At 39.4% G+C, this 21,051-nt stretch overlaps 1 protein-coding gene across 2 annotated transcripts in view; it reads left to right on the top strand.

Moving 5' to 3' along the window:
- Positions 1 to 21,051, top strand: part of TMEM117 (transmembrane protein 117) — a 174,743-nt gene that overhangs the window by 140,516 nt on the left and 13,176 nt on the right. The window contains exon 6 of one of the 2 annotated variants that reach the window (XM_088055288.1): positions 6,671 to 6,805. The exons of the other annotated variant lie outside the window; for it this stretch is intronic. Coding sequence (XP_087911414.1) covers positions 6,671 to 6,805 — 135 coding nt within the window. The remainder of the gene's footprint in view (positions 1 to 6,670; positions 6,806 to 21,051) is intronic. 2 annotated transcript variants of the gene reach the window in all.

Genomic DNA, 21,051 nt, shown 5'->3' with positions numbered 1-21,051 from the left:
AGATTCAAGAGAATGTATAATAAATTATTGTACTTTACACAGCTGTAATGAAAGTATGAATGAAAATGCAGGATGTATCAAGCTATACTGAATTTGATATTTCATGCAGGGTAGAAAAAAAGAGCTGTCTTCATATAAAATAACTACTAAACCATTCTTTTGGCTTTGAAAAATGTAATTCCAGTATTTTGACCTTAGAGTTGCTGAATATAGAGAAAAATCTTATGTGAAGCAGCTTGTACTGAGCACTCTTTCATATTTTTATAACACAAAGCAAGAGGCTCTTTTTAATTGCATTTCTAAGTGACATTTGTGTGATTGAGTTATTTATTTACTTGAAGTTATTTATTTGGACTGTGAAAATATGTTGGCATGTTTTATTAATGTAATTCTAGGATTGCTACTGCAATAATCTCATGTTGGGAGAGCAAAGTATTAAATCACATAGAATCACAGAATGAGCCAGGTTGGAAGGGACCAGAGTGGGACATCTGGTCCAACCTCCCTGCTCAAGCAGAGTAATCCTAGAGCACAGGGTTGTGTCCAGACAGCTCTTGAATATCTCCAGTGAGGGAGACTCCACAGCTTCTCTGGACTCCAGTGCTTGGTTGAAGTTTTTCCTCATATTCAGGTGGAACTTCATCAGTTTCTGCCCATTGCCACTTGTCCTATTGCTTGGAACCACCAAGAAGAGCCCAGCTTTCTCCTTTTGACACCTTCCCTTCAGCTGACAGACATTGATAAGGTCATCTCTCAGAAGTGAACTTAGCAATAAGGGCAGGTGACCAGGGACAGGTTTTCCAGATGAGCCAGGGCAGGAGGAAATTTGCCTTTAATAAAACTGATGAGAGATCCAGCTCCATTACTGGTGCAGGTTTTACAGGGAGGAACCATATACCCTGGACTGCTTTTGTCAGAATTATGTGGAGTGTTTCATTCCACTCAGAGTATATTGCTCTTCCTAGCAGATTTTAGACACGCCTGTCAAACAGCATTACAGAAATGGATAACCATTTTGAAGACACACTTGTACTCAGCTAATTGTGCAATGTTTGCTGAAGAATCCTGCTGTGAGGTCTGGCTCTGTTGTACTGTATCTCCCATGGCCTGCAGATCTGTGAAGGAGAAGGGACAGGTTCAAGTGGGGTGACTTTGTGAGAAATCTTTCTGTAGCAAGTAATAGATTTTCCTTACTGCAGTCTCTCACACAGTAAAGACTTCCCCCTCTTCTTTTGTCCTTTCTGCTTCCTCATCTATCTGTGGATTGTGGAAGTGTTCCTTATCAGTACTGATGTAAAACATTCAAAAATAATCCTGAAAATAAAAGTGAATTAAAGGACTAGAAAGGAACAGTCTTCTGTCAGTCTTCTACAGCTTCACTTTATTTGTACTTGCTATGAAATTCAAATTACATACCTGAGTACATTCCTAAATACCATTTAACCAAAAAATAAATCTAGTGTTTCTCATACCATTATTGGCACCATGGCATTTCTTTGTAGTGGGTCAGATGTGGATCTTTCTTGCCTGTCCTAGATTTCTCTTCTTGAATCTGCCTCTAGAGCTGCTACTTATGGATTTATATCTGCATTGAATTCCTTAGTCCCAAAGTGCTGGGTTGTTTTTTTTTTTTTCCTGAGAGTCACTGCCTTGAATAATATCAAGTCTCTTTCTCCTTTCAATTTTGAACACAGAAGAGTAGCTCTCCTGAGCTTCGCTTTCATCCATCAGGCATGTGTTTTCTTTTAATTTTCCTGTATCATCTCTCTGTGACTGGTAACAAGGGAGTGAGTTATTGTGTACTAAGAGGGACAAGTTAGTGTGATCCCAGAAATGGCCAGCTCAGGAACAAGCATATAGAAATGGAGTGTCCTACAGAGTGAAATGTAGAGGGAAGTGAGGCCCTGAGTAACCAGGGCATGGAGTCTCCACACCTCCTTCACTTTGTTGTTTTCTGAGGACAAGGCAAAGAGAATGGAAATTTATTATATTTACAGGTCACAGCATGAAATAATGCATTGTTAATCCAATGGTTTTCTTTTAAAGGAAAACACTTTTAAGTTTAATGAAAGTACAGGTAGTGTTTATGTAAAAGGGTGATGAGGGGAAAAAACATTGGTATGTGTAATTAAAACTCAGAAGTTTCTGTTGAAATATTTTTAAGATCTAGTGGGATATATAAATTCCTTCAAAAATCCTTGAAACATTCTTTTGCCCCTTTCCAGACCCTGCTATAAAGTACAGTTTATTTCTTCAAGTCTTTCAGTTACTTTGGGACTAAGAAAATTATAAGTAAAATAATTTTTTGCTGAGAAAAGGTGGGTGTATTTTGTCCCTTATTGTACATTATATACCTTACCATTTTAACGAGCTGTCTGGTTTTTCTTGCAGTGTTACCATTCTGTGCTTGTCTAGTTTGATAGCTGGCACCATCATTTCATGCTGTGGATTTTATTAAACAAGACATGTGCAGTACAATATTTTTAAGTACATTTCATTCTTTATACTGATTGCAGATGGTTAAATTTTGCTGGGATGCATTAAATTTATCTCAGGCATTATAAATTCAACTCCAGTGTTTTCTTCAGCTGTTGTAACATGGTGTATTTGTGATGACCTGAATCCTCTTGTGCCAATTTATAGCGGCTGAGGGCCGAGCCCTTTTTTTAGCTCTGTCACTTAGTTCCTCATTTGCAGAAGAGGAACAACTGTAGTTCTTTTCTTTCACCAGTTGTGTGATTGTCTGCTTAAGCCCCCAAGGTGCTCAGTAAAGGAGGCTGTCTGACTGGGTACAGTTTCTAGTGTAATCAGGCACTGGTCCCAGCTGGAGCCTTTTGGCTCTGAGACGACTACACACAAAATGAATTAGCTGGAAAAGCTTCTCATTTGTCACAGTCATTCCCTTTTACCCTGACAATGGGTACATGCCATACATGTGACACTGAGGCCCTGCCTTGGCAGCACAGGTATTTGCCTGAAATAACAAAGCAGCTGTCTAAAAGTAGACCCAACTTTTCCGTATACTGCCCTTGGAAACCAACATATCAGCCCAAATTCACAGAAAAACATGCACTTATAGGAACAAGAAAATCTGGGAATTATTTGCAAGTCTTTCACGGGACTATTTTCATCTTCAATAGCAAAGAGAGCCTTTTCATAGATTCTGCTGTAATCAGTGTGTGATAGGCTTTGTTATTGCTGGCTGTATGTATAAGAAAAGTTGTATTGCTTAAGAGTATATTGGAGTGGTTTATGTTGATATAACAGTAATGGTGACTGAAATAATTCAGATAATTTCAGCTCTCCACAGCAATGCTCTGGAATGTATTATTTGACTGTAGAAATCTGCTTTGTTATGAGTGTTACACAGGTTTTTATCTGAAAATGAAAATTCTGAGATAAGATTGAACAGGTTCAGCTGCTTTCTAACTGATAGAATTGCTTGCAATTTTTAAATGCAAGCAGTGAATTAAAAAGAGAGAGATAAACCCCAGTCTGCCATCATTAGACAGACCACTGCCTCGGCAGCAAGTTTTATGCCCACCCATATTTTACATTTAGCTACATGGCATATTGAACATACAAGACTTGCAGACAGGTTGTACAGAGCATACCAATCCACCTATTAATAATACTGAGTTCAAGTAAGAAGAGGGAACAAGACCAGCTTGGTTGCTCTTAATCACACCTTAGAGGGGAAAAGAAACAAGAGCATACTTGATATTGTTGGTTTTGCTGAGTTATTTCTTCAAAGCTGATTGAATGGCAATGTTTATACTTCCTCAAAAAGTTTGAAGCCTATAATATGTAACATCAACAAAAAGATTGAATTACTTTTATTGCCTTTGACTTCTTCTAACATGCTATAAAGCTGCTGCTTTTATTTGTATGACAAAACAGACATATTTAATTACTGAGTGTCTTCAGATATCAAATACATTAGATATTTTTGCATCTGTGTCAATCCAGACTTTACTGAGCACATCAATAAATAATTTGTTTTCTTATGTGTAGAGGAGGGGAGGTATTCCCTAGTGCTTTTAGTGATTTGAAATTATAGGCTGGTTTCTGAGTTTCAACTACCATTTAATTACTCGACTATACTGTCTTTGGCATCATGTCCCTGTGGGTCATAGGTGTTGTGTACGTGTGGCCTTCAGTCAATAAGATTTCTAGCTTCCTACAGGTGGGAAGCTAAAAAGTTTCCTTCTTCTGGAATCTGACCATGTTTGCTTCTCCACCATGTAATGCTTTTTAGGGAAAGGAGATTCCTCAGAAAAACACCAGGTCTGATAGATATATAAATTGAGCACCATCGCTGCATAACACAGTGTAATTTCTGTTTCCCACTGGAGCAGCAAAACAACTAAGTCAGTGTGGGAAATGAATAAATAGAAACTTCCACAGATACTGAAGGGTTTGATCTGCAGCCCTGGAAAGAGCTGGGGTTAATGTAGTGATAAAAGTACACAGACATTAAGCAGAGAAATCATAAACTTATGTTCTTATAGTTGTAAGTAAGAATATGCCTTAAGAAATTGTGTTGGATAGGATAGTGAAGAGTTTTGAAATATAATAGTGTGATCTATAGAGCAGACTCAGGACTTAGAAGTTATAATAGAGATGTGTGTGTACGTGACCTAACGGTTTATTTCAGGAAGATCAGATGAGTGCAGCAGAATTTAGCAAAAGTGATAGGTTAGTAACAAAAAAAAACTTCATGTTAACTCTCTATTGGACCAAAATGTTATATATTGCTGTGTGAAGAGGAAACTAGTGACTACCTTGGAGCTATGGCTGACTTGTTGCTTCTCTCCAAATCTCATACCTTCGAGGCTGATCTCTTATCTGATTTATTTGGGCAATAAATCATCTAAATAGCACGGTGGTCCCATCCCTCATTATTTACGGCCCGACAAGTCAACATGCCTGTAGAGTCTCCCAAATAGTCTCAGCAGTGTCCTGCAGCTGACTTTGGACTGTACTATGCCTCAGCTGGTCCCCAAATAATTAACCTCTCTTTATCCCTTCCTAGTACCCAGAAAGTATTTGCAATCTAATTTTTCATTAAAATCCTTACAGCCCTGCCTGAGCCAACGGTGTAGGGATACCAATACGTCATCACTCTTGTTCAGATGGTACGAGCAGAGGCAGAGGTGATGTTGATCAAACTGGGAAAGAGCTGTAGTTTTCACCTCACTCTCCCCAACACTTGTTTGATTGCTGCAGTAGCCAGTATTGCTGAACTTGTCTTGATACCTCTAGTGCCAGAATGACACAGCCTCAGGTAGTGTGTGATGGTACCATGTGCTTCATCTCCCACTTCATTAGCAGAGAGGGCAGCCACAGGCATGGAGGGGTCTATCCATTAGCAACCAATGCAAGGTGGAGCTGTCAGAGCCTCTGAAATCAGTCGCAGCAGGCATGGAATCCACTTCTCCCTGGATGAAAATAGCTAAATAGCTGGATTAAAGAGCTGCTTTCAGGACTGGCTCTGGGGAAGGCAGCGTGTGTCCTGAGGCAGCCCGATGCTGGGAGTGGTTTGAAGCACTTATGAGGGCCATAAGGGAGAAAGAAGCCCAGGCCCAGCAGTCATGGCTGCAGCTCCAAGCCTGGCCACCTCCAGCTCATAGCAGACATTTGCAAGCAGCTCCCTGTCTCTGCATAAAGATCATGGTGGTTGCAGGATAGTACTGCTGTGCAGGGTAGCATGTCAGCAGAAAGGCTTGAAATTGGCTTAATCTGAAATGGTGTCCCTCCATCCAACAGCGCTGTATGGTGCACCAGAGGCACAGGGGGAGGCACAGACCAAAGGCAGCTGCTGGTGGTGGTGCCTCACTCCCAGGGAAGTACTCATGGTTTCAGTGACCCAACCCTGGCAGGGCTGCTTTTCTGCTGTGGCCAGGCAAATTTTACTCTGTCCTGGCCAACTTTGCTTCTATCTCCTTTTCAGCAATCATTGAAGTCTCTGGAGCACTGCACTTCTCAGTGAATTCATGGCTTGCACCACTGCTAGCGTTAACTTAGTGGTACAGTCAGTCAGAAGACTGCACTGTAGTTGTTCTGGCTGGTAATGGTCATTTTGTCTGTGATTTTATTTCATCTTTCAGGAGAGACGTTGAAGCTCTTCCTTTCATATAAGCCCAGCTTTGATTTCACTCTCCATCAGTTCTCACTGAGATCTGCTGTGATGTTTCCCGCATCACATAGCACACAAGGAATTAAATGATGGAAATTCGTGGCTAGGTAATCCATTCTATTGCCTGTAGATGAAAATGAGAAAACAGTGTACATCACATTCTAATGTATCTCACTATGGATTTAAGGATATAATCCTATAATCCTTCTTGGATGGCTCTTTACTTTTAGTTTCGCTCAGGTGGTTTTTGGGCTTGACTATATACAATGTGCAGCATGCATTTGGTCTATAATGAAATTTCATTCCACTTCAGAACTGTGTGCCCAAAGTGGAGAAACAAATAATTCTCAACAGCAGCACTGATCCCATGTGTAGCCCATGATCTATTAATGAGTAGGTGGCAGAAAAGAAGTGATTAAATTATCTGCTTTATCAGACAGCTAGAGTTAGAGGAAACCAAAAAGATTGTAGTTCCATGTCAGGAGTGCAAATGTACATTTTTATGGTCTTGATTTGGCCTGGTTTTTACAGACTGTGTGTTGGAGAAAGCTGCCCAGACTTCCCAGACTGTGCCGGGTGACATTTCTGAAGGCAGCTGCTTGGTGGTGCCCCAGACACCTGCAACTGCCACCTCCCAGACAAGAACTGCAGCATGTTCTTTTGGCTGTAAGTTGTGCTTTTGTCCTGACCTTAAGTTGAAAAGCAACAGCTACATCTTCTGAATGAATGTTAAATACCCTTGGGGATGTTTCTGGCATCTGGGCCAAACAATTACTGCACTAATCTAAATTACACAAACTCTTACTGTTCCTCAAGGTCAGGCTGCAAAGGTTTTCATATCTGGACAATGTGTTCTAAATACAGGGGATTAGAGAAAGAAAAGCATCACACAAACAAGCCTAATACCAGAAATGAGCAGATGATAATTAAAGCAACACAAATACAGTGACAGGTAAAAAATTGTGTTAAAAATGTGACACCACCACTGAAGCTGCAGAATCATGCATTCAGGAATTATGAGATGTCAAAATTAAGTCACCAGTATAAACTTTTCACCCCTATTTTGTGTGTGCATTATGATACAGTCTTTAATTATCTATTCACATTACATTTTTCCACAGGATCTCTGTCTCACTTGCTGCACAGGATGAATGGTGTTCACTTAATGAGGAGCTATTCGATATTTTGGTTTACCTTTTCTGTGTTGGCTGTGCCCCCAGGCCTTACTTACTGCACTTATGATTGGAACCTTGATATGAAGATGAAATCATTCATTTCCTTGTGGGCTTTTTTTCTGACACTCATCGCTGTATTTCCTAAGGGCTTCTCGAGCATTAATGTATTTATCTTCAAAATAGCCTTCACAACAGGAGTATTATTGTCCATTATTGTCCACATTCTTTACTGAGGCACAAAGATATTAAAGTCAAAGGGGCCCTAATTTGAGATGTCTGAGGACATTATTATGAAAATTCATATTATTACCCATCTCTTATCTGAGCAGTTACCTAATTGAGGGAGGAGGGTCTAGCATATTATTTCATTAGTAACAGACAGAGCCACATATTTAAGATATAAGATGTAATCTTATATATTATTATACTGACAGCCCTATTTCTCTTATAGCATTCAAACCATTCTAAAAGAAGTTTCTTTGCTTGCTTTGAATGATGCCTATAACTGTGTTATATATCTACCTCCATAAAAAGTCTGGTTACTTTTTTATGCTGATCTTAAAGGAGTACAGCACATTCCTATCTGAATAGTGCCATGCACTACAGGACTTTCGTTCTCCTCATCAATATTTTGTCAGCTCTTCCTCTCCCAGTGGTGATATATTCAGGTCCAGCTCTCATTAGTTTCAATACCAGCCATAGGCACTTGTCACTTGTACAAATCTAAGCATAGGTAGGGTGGGGAGGTAAGCCTACAGGGGAAAAAAATAGTTTAGTTCTAGAAATTCACTTAGTATCTCTTAGATGTCTCATAGCAGAGTTGGTTGAGAGATGTGTCATAGCAGAGCTGGTCAAATTCAGTTTCTCCCAGAAGCAATGACTTCTATAACTGGAGGCAAATGTTTTCACATCTGCTACTGCCTCTTGCATTTACACCCCTCTTCCCACACACTTTCCAGCTTGTGCAGCAGATGCAGAGTTCAGTGGAACTACAGGGGTCTCTGTCACTATACATTTCCACCTCACAATCATAAGTTAGATACTCCTTACTGAAAAAAGATTCTGTCTTCTGGAGCAAACTCTGTGCAATCCAGTAAGTAAGAAAGGATTGTACCATGCTTACCCACAAGGTACAGGTAACCTTAGCCTGACATCTAGTTCTTGAGTTTTCACCAATGAAATATTCAGGCAGATGCCTTAATGCAGGACTTTCTGTGTGTGTAAATCTGATTTTTTTACAAAATGATAGCAATCTCAAAATCAAAAGCCTGCCATATGAATCCAATGTGTCTTATCAGGGTACTGGAACTCTTACCTCCCCTGAAGGGATGTTTGCCATGTGAACAGCTGCTAATAGCAGTGTATGCTTCTTCTTGCAATGAGACAGTTCATAAGAAAGAAGATAAACATACTTTGCCTATGGACTTCACATCTGCTTGTTAAGAGCAGAGAGTGGTGACAATTAGAGTCATGGTGACAGTCCAAATTCCAGAGCCAATGAGGTACTGACACTTTCTTATCATATCTCCAAGCATGGATTTTTCCTTCCTGTCACTTCTAAATCCTCTCTCTGTGTCTCATTTTTGCCCCCATCCTGGGTCTTCCTCATGTTTGGTTTTGTGACATATCCCATTATTTATACCAAATTCCAGCTTTCAGGCTTCATGTCTCTCATTTCTAGGCTCGATATTTAGCAAATCCTACTCATGTACCCTGCAGCTACTGTTCAAACCAGAATCCCTTTGTCTCCCTTCCCCCTCTCCCTAATTCAGTCCCTTTTTCCTTAACAAACCAGTCCCAACTTCATGTTCTCATCCCTACCCTCTTTCCCTGATTCAAGTCTCTCCCCTCTTCCCCACTCCTTTTGCACAGTCTATTCCAATTTACCTATTAAACCTTTGAGTGTCTGTGGTCGTTTCCTTTCACAGCATGGCCCAGGCTGTGTGGCTGCACATGGATATGCCAAGCCTTCTGCTCAGCCTCTTAGAGAGGGCTGGTGAGGAGGGAGGAGGACAGGGTTTATCATAGAATAACTTTGGTAGAATAAGACCCTTAAGATCAAGTTATTAATCTAATACAGCCAAGTCCACCACTAAGCTTAAGTGTCATCTAAGTGTCTTTTACATACCTCCAGGGATGGGGACTTAATCACTTCCCTGGGCAACCTGTTCCAGTGCATATAATACAAAGTTTTGCTCTGGCTATGTACAGCTTGAAAAAGGTCTAAATACCTTTACTTTGATTCAACATACAGCTATGTTGTTCTGTGTGCAAAAGAAAAAGACCAAAACATTAAAATTAATTTTATAAAATAGTCTCTGCTAGGCTCAGTCTCAGACCCAGACCCAAGCACCCTTCTGCCTCCATCTTCCCCCAGGGCCAGATGCCTAGCTCAAGCTGTACTTGACTAGCTCCAGCTGTACACAGAGTACTTGGGATTAGTAATTAGAGGAAAGCTGGCTCTCTGTCCCTTGGCTGCTGTGCAGGGCCAGCTCAGTCCCCATTTGACAGCAGCTCAGAGTTCTGCCAGCAGCAGCAGCAGCAGGAAAAACATGGGGAGGATGCTCTGTCTCTCTTCTGAGATTGGCCGTTTCACTAGAGCCTGATACTCAGGAGCTGAGGGACACTTTGGCTTGCTGAGTGATGCACAGTTTGGGAAGATGCTTGCTTCTGAACCTTTGGCTAGATTCTTTTAAGTATGAAAATTACTGACTTTTCAAAGGTACCTTAAACTTTTTCAGTTTGGGACAGGGAAGCAAGAGGCACATCTCTGACACAGTTACTCCCTTGTTAAAGTGTATGTCTCCATTTGAGATATCTCTATAGAGCAAAGCAACTTGTTCTCTGTTTGGTCTCACTCTCTGAAGTGATTAAATAGTGCTAGTTGAAAATGTCAAAACCCTAAACCAGAAACATAGAGCCAAATAGAAAAAAAAGAAAACAACCTGAGGCACACACACCAGGCATGGGCTGTGTTCAGCCCAAACAGTTATATTTGGAAAAGTTATAAGCAAATGAGATCAGTATGTGCACAAGCCCACTTGCATGATAAGCACCAGCACTGTGATTTCTGCCAGTTCTGTATGGCGCCTGCCACGGTGGTGGCTGGGTGCCCTTGTATATGAATTCCTCTAGTGACATTTTTTATAGCATAATGAGCCCCAAAATGCTCTCTTTTCATACTACAAGGGACTTCCTGCATTTCTTTCTGTTGCTTATAAAACTAGACTAAGGACTGAGTTTTCTCACTCTGTTGCTCTGTGGGAGGGGTCTGACCTGCCAAATTTCAGATTAACAGAGGTGAGATTTTTCCCAGCTCTATGGTACTGTGCTCTGGCATCCTGGCTCCATTTTTAGCCTTCACTGAGATGGTGGCTCCAGCTTGACACAACTGTATTGATTTGCAGACAAAATGCCTAGTTCATATTGGTGATGCTTGGAGTCTGAGTGGAGTTGTTATGTAGCCACTTCCATGCAACCTTTCTCAACCCAATTTTTGTATTCATTTTTCTAGCCATTAAAATCTCACCTTTCCTTTACATAGTGCTTAGTGCATAGTGTAGGTATAAGCAACTTTGAACTGTCAAAAAAGAAAAAGAAAAAGAAAATTAAGTTTTTTTTCCCTATACAGATCTGGTAAATAAATTTCTACAGTGTGTGCCAATGCAAATATACACATTTTGATATTTCTTCTTGCAAAGTGCACTTCAGAGAGTACTGCTCACTGGGACAGTGAGAGGCAATGTTTCAGGACAGTATTATCCAGAAAATGCATTTTATCCACTATATTAATTAATGGTATTCTTTGTTTACGAGACACAGATTGCTACTGGAAATTCAGAAAAGTGGTGAGAATCTTAAAAAACTGTAGCTAAATGACAAGTTCCATTGGAGACAGAAGAACTGTGTCTTTATAGCCACACAGAGAACCGTACAGGCTAGATGGGCCTTCAGGTTGTTTACAAAAATTAAATGAAATTATTACTGTGTTTTATGGCTAAACCATAGATTTCTGTAACATTAAAGTTAGAATGAGAACATGCACTTAGTTTTCCTTAGTTCCAAAAAGGTAGCATATTCTGGTAGAAATCATTGTGCAGAATCATAAAAAGATAAAAGTAGACATCAGTTATATGATTGGCAATTGCTCTTATATCATGGAAATCAGCAAACACTTTCAGTGCTTTTTCAGGGAAGTAGAATGTTGTCATTAGTGCCAATTAAGTAGTAAGCCTCTAATTATTCTCCTTTCTGTCAAAAAATCTGTTTCATGGGGCTTCACTGTCTTTATTAGCAAAAGGATTACCATGTATCTAGTATGAGTTCATAGGAAACAATTAAGTATTTAGGATTAGGCATGAGGCAATGTAAAATAGTAGTATGTTTATCAGAAGGAAATAGTACTGCTTGCTTCTTGAATGGCTGCTACAAAAGTTAAATGAGAGCTACTTTCCTCGAATTTTGACTCAGCATTTAAAGTAAAAAGTTTGTCAGCTGACTGCAGGAAAACTCAGAAGAGAATTGGGAATGAGAGGCAAAAAATGTATTAATATTTTAGGAAGGAGCATTTAAATACTAATACTAGTTCTTATTCTGAGTTCCTAACAAAAGGCTTGGTCATTCTAAGTGACTGTTAAGGAGTAGTCAATACTTTGATCTTTCTTTATATTGGTCAAGAATACAAGATGGGGAAATGTTAAAATGAATTTTGTGTCCATGAGCATTATGTATCTCCCTGTGCTATGTTCTTATAGGAGCTTCTAATTTTCTTTGGCTCACTTGAGCAAAAACTTTTAAAAAATTCTTTTCTGGTCAGTGGTTTTTGTAGCCTAGATCAGGGAAGTCTGCCATTTGTGAATGAGATTTGAAGTAGAAAGACTATGAACTGGAGCTTTCAGCTCTTTTCAGCATCTGCAAGGTCTAGCAGGGTCTTTGCTGTAGTACATGAGACATGTTATTTTATTAGTAGCTCAGCTTTTGAATTTTTGCTTGCAGAATCCAGTGAAATTGCATTTTGGGCAGATCGGACCATTTGGCCAACCTCTGCTGTCAGGCATGCTGATGCAGACCAATAGCCCAGTAGTCTTTAATTTCTAAATAGTATTTCTGTAATAATAACCCATTCTGTGGTTCTGGATCTTTTCCCTGCATTGTGACTCTCCAACTCTGATTATAGATTCTTTGAAATTGCAGTAACACTTGTTATAATCTGGTTTGCTCATATTTCTTTCATGCTTGAATATCTTGAAGCCATGCTGTGTACATGCAAACTGGAGAAACCTCACAAAAATGTACTGTGTCTGAGGAGACATCAAAGCAATGATCTCCATTTTCTTTTAAAAACATGGCAGCAAGCCTATTGTTCTCTGAGCTCTAATTGCATTTACATAATTAACAGCAGAAATACCCAGCCAAGTCAACATATAGCAGGTAGCACTTCTTCAAACGCTAAATATGTTCTGTATGCATTTCTCATGCACCAAACTGCTACATTTAAGTGTGCAGTTTCTATCTATTCATTATTTTGGTAAATGTAGATTGCCTGGGACCCTCTGATGAATAATTATGTGTTTGAATGAGCACAGCAACTTCAGTAGCAGACATTTGTTCTATAGACATTTTAGAAGAATTATAATTGATGCTTTTTTTATCACTGAATGAAAGAAAGATAAAAGTGCTGCTATAAACTGAAAGTTGAAATAAATTATGTAAAATACATAATTCGCATAATGACTGTCCCTTTATAAATGTTCGTATTAAGTAACCATATCATTTGGGATAATTCCTCCTTGAGGAATGCTGTGAAAGAACAGCTCATTCATTATCTTGACTTGGTAAATTGTTCTAAAACAGCTCCTCTGATGAGAAAATTGATCTAGCATTTCTTTAAATTATTGAAAATAATGCTTGAATTCTATACTTCCCTGTTCAGAAAGTTTCAATTACTTTGTCCACTATATGGTTTTGACTAGTTAAACTGGAGCTCCCCCCAAAAAACACACACGTCTACCTCTTGTCTGCATGCATATACACATGCAGAATCTTGCTTTAAAACTCCACCTGGTCTATTAATCAGACTGACAGAATAATCACTCGGCTGCTGTAACATAGCTCCCCTGATTCATTGATGGCAGTAATTAAAAGTTTTGCAGTTTGGAAGTTTGAAAGCCATTCACTTATCTGCAGATAAGATCCTGTGTCTACTCCTCATGCCCTCATAAGAGTGTCTCTGAGAACAGGCAGTGTCATTTCCCAAAATTTTGGTCAGGAAAGTTCCTAAAATTAAAAATATGTACTTATGAATTAAGTCTATCACTTGTAGATGTTACAGAGGTAATTGTGGGAGAAAAGACAGTAAAGGGAAAAGAATTTAAGTGTTATTGTTTGTGGCAAAGATTAGAGAGATACAGGGTTATATGGGTAGATGAAAGAGCAAAATTTCTGAAGCAAGAGACCATCTTCCCCTCCAAAAAGAGTGGCTCATGAGGTACTTATGATTTTCCTCAAAGAAAATTCTCTCTGAATTGAAGTTAGCAAGTTGTCTTCCAAAAGTAGCATCAGCAGCAAGGGGGGAAAGGAATTTCTTGCAGATCAAAAGACTAAATAGAAGGGTTGCAGAAGGACATCCTTCAGAAGCGTCTGTTAGTTGGGATAAGCTTCTGCCAAGAGCTGTATATATGATTTCTTACCTACACTGAATTTCCACATCTTTTGAGCTTGTCCACCCTGTCTCACCCTGTCTCATTTTTCTTTTTTTTTTTTTCTCTTTTTTTAAATTTTAATTCAGCTTTACCTTATGGTCAGCATAGTTGCTATAATTGGATTCAAATCTCACTAGGAGAACAATTCATTGCATACCATCAGCCTCTGATTTTGTCTTTGAGATTCAAAAAGACGCCTTAATAACATTCTCTCTGCTCCCAAGGATTTTGATGGGAACAGTTTTGAAATTCAGACCAAACAGTTGTGTTTGCCAAGACCAGGGTGAGTTTGTGCAATTAGAACTTGGTTCACTGTGTTTTTGACAAGCTCTCCCAGGAGGTTTCTAAACACTGAAAACCTTTTAGGATGAAGTTCATGTTTTCTGCATGTGCTTGGCAAAGGCAGATATATGCTCTAGTATAAAAAGCTGAAATTGCATTTTTCCTCTCATGCACAGGAAGTGAGTTTTGCATTGGGTGTCAGACAGGGGGCTGCAGAAAAGAGTTATCTTTCCTAATTTTTATTCACATTGAAGACTATCCTTTTGGGTTATGATATTGTTCATTCTCTAAGGGATGTAATTGATGTATGTATAACATAGAGTACTAGCATCACTTCCTCAAGGGATCAGAAAATGAATGGATTTTTGGGGAGGGGAGGGCAGATAGGAAAGAGACAGCTTAAGCAAATAATTCTGCAACTATTAAGTGATGTACACTCTCTAATAAGAGGATATGTCATGTCACTGAACTGCAGTGAATGACTAATGCAATGCTGTGTACTCAATGGAAGATACAGTACAATAATCCCAGCAACACGCTACTTTCGTGTAGCATTTTATTTACCAATAATAATAATAAAACTAGTAGACCTGTAGTTACATAGGGAGACTTTATTATTTCCTTATTTTCCTCAGCTCCTGGAACAGATGTGCCTAATGGCCACACCACAGCCACTGAGGATAAAACTGGAGGCAGAGGGGTAGCATGGTGATGTGGCTCAGGAATGGGAAAAGTTGCCTTCAGGAAATGAAGTTCTGTTTGCAAAGAATATGCTGCTGCTGCCGATCCTACTAGCAGGCTAAAACTCGGGACACAGAAAATACTTAAACTTCAGCTTAAAAAAAAACAAAAACAGAGGGAGCTGGGGAGACCAAGTATATTGCATATTACTCTTGTCCCTAAAACAAAAATAAGTACAGATATTCATGTTTTGCAATCAGCTTTTCTTCTTACAACATTTGCATACAGTATCCTTTATCTTTCCATGTATATTAGAACTGATACATTAATTAGCACAAGTTATGAAGAGGAAAATAATTTTGGAAAGAGCTATTACCTTTTCTTAAGGAAAAGGGAATTCGCATTGACTTGTTTGCAAACCCCACATTTAAATTCATGAGACTTCTCTCTGTGTTCTATATACGTTCAGTGTTTTTACTTTATGTCATCTTCAGCTCTATTATCTTTTCAATATCAGTCAAATGCATCATGTAATACTGTTTTGGTTTTTTTTAATGGAAATTTAATACTACTGTGTCACTACTTTAATTGCAGCAAGATTAACCCTGTGCATGCTATTTTGTTTAGTTATAGCTAAACCAAAACAAGCTGGATGAAACTGAGACCATTGGTCCAAATCTGCCACTTCATATCACACTAAATACCCAAGGGCAACTTATAGTTTTCTTTGGAACCAGACACAAATTCTGGGGACTCAGAACAGGTGATGGTACAGCTCTTCAGAGCACATCTAATCTGAAGGAATTTTGTCCAGAAGAGAGTGACTCCTCAGTCATCCATTTCTAACATTGATGCAGCTGATATAGTTTCCACCTACAGTGAGCAACACACAGTAATCCCCTTGCTGCAGATGCTCTTTATTTTTATAACACCTCACTAACAGCAAAGCTTATAGTGAGGAAATACCTGCTCAGGTATTCTACAGCAAATATCTCTTCTCAGGTTTAGGTAATACTAAAAAATGCCATTAAAATTTAAATATCAGGCAACAAGGAAATTCATATATGAGGATATTTGGAAAGAGGAGGAACAATATACATTTTAATACAGCTGAAGTTAGCTGGAGACAGTTTTCTTAATGTAAAATTACTTTAGAACCCTAAACAGAGCTTGCTGTTCTCAAATAGGTATAAACACCGTTAGCAGTGTTTATAAACCCTGAAATGTCAGAGATACCATTTTACTGTTCAGCTGCAGTGTGGGTATATTTCCTACAATGCAGTGGTATGTGTTTCATTGCGTGAACTTCTGCAATGTTCTGATATTGTTGAAGATCATTATACAGCAATATATTTAAAATTTATTTGTATTTTCCACATCATAGTCAGATATTTGATTTTCTAGGGTACCAGAAGGACTGACTCTTCTGTCATGATTTCCCTTGACAGTAGGATGTAGTCTCAGTAAATGTGTAAATATAAGTATTGTGTATTATTAGTGAATGTTCATTTCTCCTATTCACCACAGAAATGACTTTCATAAAGTGTGTCACTGAGGTAGTTAGAAAAACCATTACAACTGGCTGGTGGTTTAGGGAAGTTTCAAGTACAGAACAAGACAGTTGCTTTACTGGAGCTGATTTCTTTATCTGTTACAGATACACAATATTGTAACATCAACATTTTATTTAGCGGGTTAACAAACTCAAGAATTAACAGGAAAAGTTTTCACTGGTGTTTCTCATGCAGATGGATTATCTGACAGCTAATAAACTCAACTGAGGTCAGACATGAGTGCATGAGTGAGACAGTAAAAGAGTAAGAGCTTACAGAATATGGAGATGCTGAAAGAAAATCACACAACATTTACTTTTGAGGATCTTTTTTCTAATCAGCATTGTCAGCAGTTGTGAATAGCTATTCAACAGGTGATAGTGATTTATGATGAAGAAGAACCTCAGAGTGTCATTTTGGTTGTATGAGACATCACATTTGCCTGATGGAAAAACTGGTGGATTTGCTCCCAGGACATCCTGGGAGTAAGAGCACAGAGGCTGTGCTTTATGTGGCCTGCCACTCCTCAGGAATGGATAAAGGGGTTTCACCTTGCTCCTGTTTGACACTAATAAGTACTTAAAGGGTAGCTGTAGGACAGAATAGTCCTTGCCCTCAGCAGGAAATGGTGACCACTGCTGTTCCTGGTCACTGCACATCTCAAGATTTGAGACCTTCTAGTGTCTGTCCTTTCTTGTGGGTTGGCTTGCTTTCAAACAATTTGTTCCTAATGTAAGAAAATTAATAGATAGCCATTCACTCTTTACACTACAAGCAGTATTTGTCCTTTCAAGAAACTAGCAATGATCACTAAGGACCAGAGCAGTGTTGTGCTAGATGATGCTTAAAGACAGCCAGAATACAGTTCCAGTCCTAGAGAATTTCAATGCTAAACAAAATCCCAGAGTTATAACTGGTTAGACAGATGAGTACAAGCAATAGCAACTTTATTGGTCAGGATGCCAGGTAAGCCAGGGTACCTAATTCATGACATCCTAATGTTTTGTCATACAAAATAGAATTATAAAGAAGAATGAGACAGGAAAAGCTCTTCAGCTCATAGAGATCTGCTTAGGAGAAAAAATCTCTAAATAGAGAAAAAAATTATAGCCTGAACTTACAGACTGATTGAAGGAGCAGCTATCATATAGACAGTCTGTACATAGGGTATTGAAAGATCTAAAAGAATTTGAATGAAAGGAAGTGGCCTGTGCTTTGTTGGATGAAAGAGAAGAATGTCATGGTCAAAAAAATAGTCTAGGAGAATGGTCCTTCCAGCAGCATTTCTGTATCAGTGAAGAACAACACCCATGAAGGCCAGAGGGAAAGGTGCCAATGTAACTGAAGAGCAGATGATGAGAGCCTTGATAAACATTTTAGCTGTGGGGTTTGGTAAGAATCCTCATATCTGTGACATGTTATGCAAAACAGATCTGCAGTATCAAGGCACTGCAAGGTTCTGAGGAGTGAATATATGATGATACCCAAGCCATAGTCATGGGGGAAGAGAGGGAGGTGCCATTTGTCATGAACCAGGTGTAGATATGGGACTTCCAGTGAAATGCAAGCATTCCTTATTTTAGGTGGACTGACATACTGAGATTACTTTAAGCTTCTTGTGGAAAGGCTAAATGCCAGTTCAGAAACCAGTTCAGTAATGAATGGTACTGTTTTCAGGGCATGTGCATATACAGCTTTGTCTATGCTAAAATTGTGTTAATGTGTAGATTGAAGAGTGCAGAATGCAAAGGGCCTGTTTGGGTCCTATGTGGCCTGGGAATTATTGCCTTTAAATAAGCAGAACTAGATAACAGACCAAAGAATTCTGTAATGAATTTTTTAATGGAAGAAGTCATTCAAGACCAAACATGCATTGCTGCTCTCTCATAGAGGGAGTTACTGCTGTCTTCTTATCATTTTCTCAAAGGAGAGAAAAAAGGTAAGATTTGCAGAGGCCTTTCTAGAGAAGGGCCAGGAGCTTGAAGAAGCTAAGCAAAGACTGAGGAGAGAAGAGCACAAAAATGATGGAGAAACAGCACAGCTGTCTATATATTCATACCATACATTGTGATATAGTGCAGGGATAGCCTTTCTATACCTATGTCTGGTCCTGGGAGTTGTCTTCAGTCTTCTGTCTCTGCAGCTTGGATCTCAACCAAAGCAGTTATTCCACCACTGCAGTGGTTTCTCCATATTTTAAATTCTTTAAATCAACACTGAGTGACAAAAGGTGAAGCAGTGTCTTCAGTAAGGGACTTGGTGCCACAGTTCCCAGTGGGGTTTTGTTATCATTATTGTAACAATCCAGACAGGTGAAGCAAAAACAGATGACTAGACCAAGTAAAATTTTCTGGACCTGAAAACTATGAAGAGATTAGCACTGATAGTACCAACATGAAGGAGGTCTTCTGAAGAATACCATGTCATCTTTCACTAAGCTAAGTAACCCCAATGAAGCCATTCAGGTGTACAGGTGGTAACGTTGAGTAGATGTAATTTTTTGTTTAAGAGGGACTAAAACCAGCTGTGCCTATCGAACTTTCTTCCTCTATTTGTCAAAGAACAGAAGGCCAGAAGGTGAGCAGTAAGTTTGATCTCACAAGCATGAAAGTGATTTCTAGTCACGGCTTCTCACTTTCTTTTTTACCTGTGTTTCAATGAGATATTATAAATATGTTTGCATTTTAGCAGCTCACAGAGATCTCAGCTGTAGGCATCACTGCAAATTGCAGCACTGCAATGAAGTTAGACATAACCAGAGAGGAGCTGGGCCTTTGTCTCTGAATTCTGGCTGTTCATTTCTTACTTCAAACACGTGCAAAAATACAAAACAATTGCATCTCCTGAAATTTCCTCACAATGTCTGTGCTCATCATGCTCTAAGATGCAAAGATGTCTGAAAACAGTCCTCACCTCAAAAAGTTTATGATAAATAAATAAAAAATATTATAGTCAGTTTCTGAAACACGTATAAACATTAATATATGCCTTTTCTCAGTTCCTGCACTGTTTTTATTTATGATTTTGAGACATTTAAAGTACAGATGTGTTCATAGCTTTAAATATAGCATATGTCATTGCTACTTAAAGCAGAAATATTCAGTGTGCTTTATTCCTCTTTCCCCATTATATCTGAACAGTGTTTATATTATTCTTAATTTACTGAACACACCAATAGCTAAATTCAAACAGGGAGAGAGATAAAACCATGGCACATTTTTTTCACCATTAGTTGTTAGTGTTTTCTAATCATGGTCCTATCTTCTCTGTGGCATTTTTCCCTGGGTGAAGAGAGGCTTGTGGCAGAGGCATGTGGGGTTGTGTGTGCATGATGCATGGGATGTGGTTTGCTGAGGGTTCCCAGACTGCTAATAATCCTGACTTGATCCTGCCAGCACCTGCTCATCCTCTGGGCTCTGGAGACATGGCCCAGAACCTGCAATAAAGAAAACAAGGACCAGTCCTGTACCAAGCCAGCACACATTGCCAATATGCTCCTGGGCAGCTGTGTGTCCTGGCTTGAGGTCAGGACAGGGATGCCCAGGAAATGCCTTCTCTTTCATCAGACAATGGCAGAAAATGGCCAGACCATATCAGAAAGACTGGCTTTGATGCTCAGTTCTCACTGCTAAAAATATCTTTACTTAAAGAGGTAACCAAAGTGGTGCTGCCAGCTGCACTGTAGGGTCTTAAACTAACACCTGGCATTGCAGCAGAGAGTATGTGCGCTTGTTTGGCCTGGGTAGCTAGAACCAAAGGGAAGAGAATCAAAATACCACGATCTTCTCATTTTTTTTCTGTGCTTCTGCATTTAATGATGTAGCTGATGGAAATCAGAGGTGCTCTCTGCCCATTGCGACACCAGGATGAAGCCCTCAGTGATCTTAAATTCATCCTCTGGCTGCCCTTTCCTCAATGACTAGAGTGAAATGAGGCAATAACCTTATTTGATTTGCACACACCACAAAACTTTCCGCTGAGGTTAGAGACCTCTGTGGAGCTGATTTAAGCTGCTGGCTCTGGGTTGGCTTCATCTCCACACACTGAGTAGATGTATGCCACAGTCCCATCCCCCCCAGACTGGCACCCACTGAAGCAGATGAATATTAGAAATCTGATGCTGATGGATGTAAAGGAGAAGCAGTCTGTTCATGCAGTATGAAAGGTACATATACAATATGTTTGTATGGCTTTATTTTTCAAATTCTGCAATTCATTCTAAGTATGGTATTTTGGGTCCAGCTCCTAATGAGATCCCACGAATGGCAGAGTACAGGCACCTCAGCAATAAGGACTAAAGCTGATCAAGTGGACTCTGCCTAATTATGAGCTGAGAACTTTAAGAACATAACACATGGCACTCATGTCCCAGTGGTGAACACAGACTGATGCCAGAGGCCACAGAGAAAATACCACATAGGGAAACATGATGCAGGCCTGAGCTATGTTACAGAATGGGAAGTGTTTGGATTTATGGGCTTGAACACTTACTCTATTCTCGTAGCTGTTAACAAATGAGG

Source organism: Pseudopodoces humilis, chromosome 5 (genome assembly GCF_049639895.1).
Source record: "Pseudopodoces humilis isolate 2021_Gansu_Grassland_sample_001 chromosome 5, ASM4963989v1, whole genome shotgun sequence".
NCBI lineage: Eukaryota > Metazoa > Chordata > Aves > Passeriformes > Paridae > Pseudopodoces > Pseudopodoces humilis.
The sequence above is the reverse complement of the archived record's forward strand: the minus strand, read 5'-3'. Positions and strand labels throughout refer to the sequence as shown.